Source organism: Pinus tabuliformis, chromosome 1_1 (assembly GCF_031772625.1).
Source record: "Pinus tabuliformis cultivar Carrire ecotype Pingquan chromosome 1_1, CPIR1, whole genome shotgun sequence".
NCBI lineage: Eukaryota > Viridiplantae > Streptophyta > Pinopsida > Pinales > Pinaceae > Pinus > Pinus tabuliformis.
In genome coordinates, this window is record NC_142297.1 from 417,757,422 (window position 1) to 417,765,044 (window position 7,623).

A 7,623-nucleotide genomic window follows, 5' to 3' on the forward strand; every position below is an offset into this window, starting at 1 on the left:
CTTACTAACATTTATGCATTCTCGTAGAAGCATCAAAATTTAGAGTGGTGGAGTTGGAGCTATTGAAAGGCTTCAATGCTTTGAATTTAAATTTGGGTCATGTTATTAATATAAATCTGGTCAAAAGAATGGTACACTTTTTTGTTGTGACATTTAGTCTAGCCAACTATTGTCACGAGTTTGTGTCTATGTTGGAATTGGCCATTCCAACAATAGACAAATTTATTTGTAGGAATGCTTAGCAACCAGATATAATGAAGACATGACAGTGAAGATGGCATTAGAGGAGTCGCATCAAAGATTCAAAGATGATGGACAACTAGGTGAAAGTTTGTGTGAGTTAGTGCAAGCTTGTGGAATAGACTCTATTATGTTGTAATGTGAATCACAATTGTAATGTAAACAAGTCTAGGATGTTTTATTGTGGTCTTTGTAAACTATGTACCTGGTAACTCCAGAGTTGGAGTGTGAAATGTAAGCCTTGTAAGGCATGTGTATCCCCATACAGTTCGTGGTAATCTAAAAACCACTAACAGTGAGAGCCCTTGGTGGCATGGTTGAGGGTGATCTGTTAAAACCCAGAGCATGTTTACAGGTAATCTGACAAAACCCGGGATAACAATGATGGAGGGGGATTTACAAGTACAGGCACAAGTGTGGAGTTATAAAGGTTGGAAGAACCATGCATCCGAAGGACATCCTACAAGACTGGCGGTTGCAGCGGTTAGTACCCATGCATTCCGGTGGACGGTTGCTCCTTTATATGGACATCAACATATTTTTTTGGTATATTTGACCACAACTAGATTTTGCAAACTGATATCGAGACAAGTATTCATTAAGGGGGAGTGTTGGAATATCTAATTCCTACTTGTCTCTAGTTGTGATTCTCACTAAGTAAAGGAGTTTGTTTCTAATAGTTAGGATCCATTTCCTAGTTTGGTGTGTGGTTGAGAGATTTCCTCAACCAACAAATTGTATGTCCAAAATAGTCTCCCTATCTTGAGACAACACTCTGTATATATGTAATCTTATTTTAATGAATATATACCATGTGCATTTTGATATTAAATAAAATGTATTATGATTGATAACTTTATTTGCTCTAATAAATATTTATTTTATATATATATATATATATATATATATATATATAAACAAAACCATTCAAATGTATAAATATTTGTTATTAGAATATATATAAAAATCACGGTTTACTTTATTTTAAAAAACAAAAGCACCCCCTTACAATGCATGTAAATACTGAAAACACTAAATATGGAAAACAATGCAATACAATACAAGGTACATGATGATCCGTATAACCAGTTAGGGTTAAAGATAAAGAGTAGATGAATACTAAATGACTCACTTGACCAGAAGCTGGATTCCCTCCTTTCGTCTTTTCTTTTTCATCTCTGCCATCTTTTTAATTTCCAGCCGTTTCAGCTTTTTCTCAAATCCGTAATCGAATCTCGTGAGCTGTGCTAAACGCAGCGGCTTACCTACCGGACTCCCTCTTTGTGCTTGGAATGAGCTTGGAAACTCCCAATCTTCTTCGGTTTACATGAATTGCCATTTTTGGCAAAGATTTACTGGAGAATGCACAAAGCCGAAAGGTCATTCTAGGAGGTCAAGTATGAAAACTAGATGTCCTTATACGGATTCGGCATCCTTGTAACCGCAGAAATTCCCAGATTTTCCATCTTTTAGGTTATAGCAGCAGCAAAAGCGGACAATGCGGTGAGTTAGAACAGTTCCTACAGTGTCTTGGATGTGCTGTGAAAATGTGAAAGTAGTTGTTTTACTGGTCAGAATTCAGAATGAATCTATGGAAATTTTAGTTATGCATGGAAAGCTTCTTTTTCTTGTGGATTGATCAGCCTTATGGTTCAAATTTGCTCAAAGATTTGAGTTTTTTTTCCTATTTCTACTTCATTCTTGTATCGTATGAAATCGTATCTGGCCAGGTGAAGTTCTATTCCAAAACACATAAGTTTCCGTTCCCTTGTTCTGGCTAAAAGTCTGTAAAACAAACCTTTTCAGGCATGTTAATATGTTATTATTATGAGATATTTACGTTTCCGTTGAACATTTCTGGCCAAATGTCTTCAAAATCGGAAATTGTGTTCATTTTCGTGCGCTCACATCGTGCAGTTCTAAAATGTTTCAATACTCTGTTCACGTTTATCATTTTTCATCGATGTATGTCTGCCGCTCCCTTGCATCTTGTATTTCGTGTTTAGATGCATCGAACTTGCTTTCAACTGTATTTATTTTCGTGCGCCTGCATTTTACGCCAAATTATCTGTATAATTTGTTCACATTATACTTGTTTATCTGGTATGGAGTATACTTTTACGTTCCGTTGCATCTTGCATTTTGTCTTTAAATGTCTTAAGTTTGCGTTCGTATTTACTTTCAGCTTTGTTTCGTCTGGACAATGCGTTGAAGTGTGCAAAATTTCCGTTCAGTCTTTGTTCAATTTCGATTACCTTGTGCTCTATGAACAGTCTGGAAAAGATTAATGGTCTTCATTTGCTGTTAAAAGAGATTAGGTCATCCACCCCAGCCAAAATACATTGCTACATAAACTTCACAAATTTAAGATAATTACTTGGAAAGCAAAAATACGTTTGTACAGTTGAAAATGTCGGAAGTTTTGCTGTTTTAACTTTTAAGTATCACCAAACATTAAAATTTCTAAATTTTCCTCGCAAAATGCCCTTCCTGCTATTGTATATTTCTTTTCTTTTGTATTAAACGATGAAGATACACGAAGAGAGTCTGGTATCTGATGGAATCTTTATGGGCTCTTCCTATTCGCGATATACTTTGATACACTTACTGTCATTGCGTTCATGCAGTTCACTATTCGTTTGCTTTTCCTCGTCACTAAACTTGTAGAACGGTCTTTCTTACAGTTTTATCATATTTGCCGAATATATATTTGTTTTCATAAATAATTCTGAAATACGTCTATGTTTTTCCTCTTGAAGAATATCTAAAGGACATATCTGCTCTTTCGCAAGAAACCCTTAACAACCTCATTTTGCTCCAATCTCTGGCATTTTAACAATCTTCTGCGTTTTTTCGGTAATTAATTTTCTATTTTGATTTTACAGAGAGCTATCTGGTTCAATTCTTGTTCGAGACAGCACCAGTCTTATGCCATCGCTTGGCTTTAAGGATGCATGATAGCGCTAATCGAACACTCGCGGAGGGTTTGATGGTCATCAAACAAGATTCGAACCTTTGTCGAGTAAAAACGAACTACGTTGCCGTGATATTTATAAAGCATCTGGAAATAATAGGTGTGAGAAATTAAGTAATGCCTGATCCAAAAGTACTTAAAGTTCACGTTATTTATTTCTAAGATTCACAAGGATGCGCTCCTTAATATGCTGCATTTTGTCCATTTTAAGTTTCAACCTGGTAATATCCATGGCACAGCCTGGAACAGAGAAATATCAAAACGCCCCCATGCTCGACTCCGAAAAAGAAGCGTTTTACTCTGTTCTTGAAGCCCTGGCTGGAGAGTCGAATGCGATCAATTTGTACCCAGATCCTTGCGGTTTAACACCGGTTCCGGGTACATCCTGTGATCTATTTGGGGATTTCTGGTATATAACAGCACTATATATTGGCGCCGTCTATGACAATTCTCCGAAATGTAGCAAGAATGCAGTACTTGATCCATCTATCTTCAGTTTATCTCACCTGAAGACTTTATCCTTCTACAGTTGCTTTGTGAATGCACCTCAGGTAATGCCATTAAATCATTGGACCAATCTTGCAGGTTCATTAAAAAGCTTAATTTTCCAAAACAATGTTGCTTTAGTTGGAGAATTACCACATGAGCTGGGTAACCTGGAAAATTTGGAATCCCTTGTTGTTACAGAGAGCAGTATGAAGGGAAATTTGCCAATGGAAATAGGGAACTTAACCAAACTAAGAAAGCTTGTCCTCAGCCACAACCTGTTCTATGGCATGATACCTCCTTCTTTAGGGCATCTGCGGGAACTGTTAATAATGGATTTGAGTTTTAATGCATTGCAGGGCCCAATTCCAACATCTTTTGGGAGTATGAATTCTCTGGTAAAAATGGATTTGAGTGACAATGGATTACAAGAGGTGATTCCTAGGACATTGGGGAATTTGAAATCCCTTACATTTTTGGATTTAAGGAACAATCAGCTTCATGGAAACCTTCCAGGTTCCTTAACAGAGATGAAGAATTTGCAGGAGCTTTACCTCAGTAATAATCCCTTGGGAGGACCGATTGATTCTCTTCACTGGGGAAATTTGCAGTCCTTGATCAGTTTGGATCTTGCATCCTCAGATTATATTGGAACCATTCCAGAATCATTTGGGGAATTGAAGATGCTTAGGTACCTTGCCTTGAATGATAATAATCTCACCGGGAAAGTTCCTTCAGAGCTGGCAAATTTACCAAACGTCTGCTCGTTGTTATTAAATAGCAACAATTTGTCTGGTCCTTTGGAATTTCCATCAAAGTTTTATGAAAGAATGGGAAGGTACCTAGCTCTGTGGGGCAATCCAAGGCTTTGTTATGTTACACAAAATCGGAACTTTGTTCCAAATGGGGTAACTCTGTGTTCTGGAATGGTAAGAGCTGGAAAAAGTCATGGCACATCAATGAATTCCATAGTTGGATATGGTGCAAGAAGTTGTAATTTAAGATCCTCTGTTATATCATTTGCTTCTTTGGTTATGAGTTTCATACTGGGAATTTTCAGCGGGTACTGGTTTTGACACCAAGGGAAAATTTAACTGGAGTGAAAAGGAGAAATTTTGCTGTCTTCATTAAGCTTTCCTTTTTATGTTTTTTGGTTATTCTGGTTGGTTGTGATCAGGTACTTATTTCAAACATGCTGGATTTAATGATTGTTTGCTGCATCACAACCTAGGCCTGTCTATGAGGTTACTAGTTTGGTTCTCCTCGAGGACCAGTTGCAGATTTGTAATCTCCATTGTCAACAGAAGGAGATAATGGCTTCAATTCTGCTGATGCGACGAAACCTGAGTGCCTGAGTAAGGGGATTTTTTTGTGGAATCATAATTTGGCCATGTTATATTGTGACAGAATTATCATCTTAGGTGACTGCAATTTTGATTCATAAAGTTGACCCGTTTTTTTTTTGTTCAGCATACTCTGTTTCTTTTCTTGTGTGGTATCTAATTCCAAGTACACTCAGAGCCAAGATACAGTGAACCCCTGGGATGCCTGGTATGCAGCCAAACAAATGTGTAATAATTTTGTAGTAAATACAGAAAGTACATTACAAGCCTCCAAATGCCAAAAAGAAAGGTCATTATAACCACTCTTTGAACATAAAAGGAGATTACAGTGATTATAACGAGTGTTTGAACATAGGAGGAGATTACAGCAGAGATTTTAGTGCATCGGAGTTGTGGCCAACATCCATGTGGTTGGCCTAATTTAATTTCTTGAATCTGTTTCTAGTCATCATCTTTGGTTATCACACTTTAAATGGTCAAGTTACCTGTATTTTTGTGCTCTTTTGTGCTCTGTGCTATAAGAATGCAAAAGCTTTAAGCTGAATATTATTTATTGGTTGCTGCACTATATATTGTTATATCATGTCAGAACTTCAGAGTGGTAAAAAGAGAATTGTCTAAAATACCATGCTTCCATGGCAACTAGCATGTGGTGAGAAGTGAACATCCATTGATGAATTGAAACTGGTCATGTGAATATTCACTGGTAACAATAAAATTATACGCGCAGTAAATTCAAAATTTTGAATTTTTTCTTTGTTGTTTTTACCTGCTCTATTATTACTTAACCTAAATTTGCAATTTTGCTGCCCATAGTTACAAGTTATTATCACAGTTGCACATATTTATGGTGCTATTTCCTTCACTGTTATTTTTCTTTCAATGGTAAGGCAATCCCACATGGATAAGAATTGTGAGGCATTTGGATCATAGGAGAGAACAATAGTGAAGATACTAATGACATTGTGGGCAATGAAAACAATGAAGGTGGAGATGGGGATGAGAGTAGGTTTAGTTGATTCAAATGTTTGAAGAAAATGGCAAAGTGGGACGAAAGGGAGAATATTGAGAATTCAATGATAATGGGATGAAGAAACATTCAAACTAGTTGAAGATGAAGATGATAATTATATGGTAAAACTTTCCAATGAACTAACCATGCAAGATGAACCTGAAAAACAAAGTGGTTACATCTATTGGCAAATTTAAATATTTTGCACAATTACATTTTTTTTATACTTATTTGATACTCTCTCATGTGTGACGGTTTAGATAGGCTGTGAAGCTTTGATTGTGTGCAAAGCCTCTGGAGACAGTTAGTGCTGAGCACTACTGAGAAATGCCATTATGAGGTCTACTGACAACTGCCCAGAACTTTTAAATTACAGTTTCTTGTCTGGAACCTTGCGAGTGTCCAAGGTTCCAGGTAAAACCTATCATTTAAAAGCTCTGAGCAAAGTCAAAATGGCATTTTTGCAGTGGGGCTTAGTGCTTGTCTCTGAAAGGGGCAGGGAATCCAATTGCACTTTTGTCTGAAAGCCGGGGCAGGAGAGGAGTGAATTAAGAAGTGGACATGTAAGGTGTATGAAAACCTCCTAAAATAAGTAGATAAAACTGCTTCTTGTTTGTTAACTGTAATCTGGTAGATCTGGCATAACCAAGTCTTTAATTACACTCTGAAGTTTGGCAGGCACTGAACCCTGTCATGGTAGAAGCAGTGCACAGTGATACCAATTTTCAGTTCTGGAGGAGTTTTGTGAAGAAGCTTGTACAATTTCAGTGTTGGGATTGTTGGCGTTGCAGACAGAGCAAGGTGGCCGGACAGATCATATTTTTTATTTTTTTTATGATACTAAGGAATTTTGAACTCCATTGTTTCTGGGAAAAGTTTAATAGAAAATACTGCTGTTTAATATTACCTGACCTTTTGTGCACCATCCACCATTGGCGGGCAATATAACAGTAAAATCTTGCGCTCGGATCTCACCTTCCTATTGAAATTAATTTTCCCCTCTGACTAACTCAGTGGTCCATGAAAAATTGACACGTCGCAGGTTCGCGTCCAACGGTACATGAATAATGGCAGGTTAGCAGGTTGGAGTCCAGCCCAACACGAAATGCATGGGAAGGGACGATCATGTGCGACATATATAGGTGTGGATTGTACACGCAGGCGTGGTCCACCTCTCCAGCGACGACTTACGAGCGAGTCACGCGGATGAATAATATTAAATAATAAGATAGCGACTTCAAGCATTCTCTGCATGGGACATTAGGGAATGACAAAATTAACTGCAAACCAAAATCACAACACGCCGATTAGTGAATAACGTTACTCCAATTTAATTAATTGAGTCTCCCCTCCAGTTCTGTCTATAATTCTCTGTCGTTGACAGCTGACTGGACCGTTCATTATATGCCTTGAGCTTCACAAGAAGGAATGCCTTCACGATTACCAATAACCAGAAAGTCTCTTATACCGTAATAGACTATACGTATAGAAACAGCTTTATACTGAGACGTACGAAAGATCTAAAATGGAGCCGCCATTGCCAGAGGGCAGGTCGTGGCCGGCTCGGC

General features: G+C 37.6%; 1 protein-coding gene across 3 annotated transcripts; it reads left to right on the top strand.

Moving 5' to 3' along the window:
* The first annotated feature begins 1,399 nt into the window (after positions 1 to 1,399).
* Positions 1,400 to 5,331, top strand: LOC149213474 (uncharacterized). Of its 3 annotated transcripts, none has more exons than XM_089390765.1 (2): positions 1,400 to 1,743; positions 3,126 to 5,331. In XM_089390765.1, the coding sequence occupies exon 2, from the start codon at positions 3,388 to 3,390 to the stop codon at positions 4,774 to 4,776; it is 1,389 nt and encodes a 462-aa protein (XP_089246891.1). In that variant the 5' UTR covers positions 1,400 to 1,743; positions 3,126 to 3,387; the 3' UTR covers positions 4,777 to 5,331. The 3 variants fall into 3 exon arrangements, with proteins under 3 accessions (XP_089246891.1, XP_089246892.1, XP_089246894.1); XM_089390766.1 differs by lacking the exon at positions 1,400 to 1,743 and adding an exon at positions 1,757 to 1,970; XM_089390768.1 differs by lacking the exon at positions 1,400 to 1,743 and adding an exon at positions 2,081 to 2,205.
* Positions 5,332 to 7,623: the final 2,292 nt, after the last annotated feature.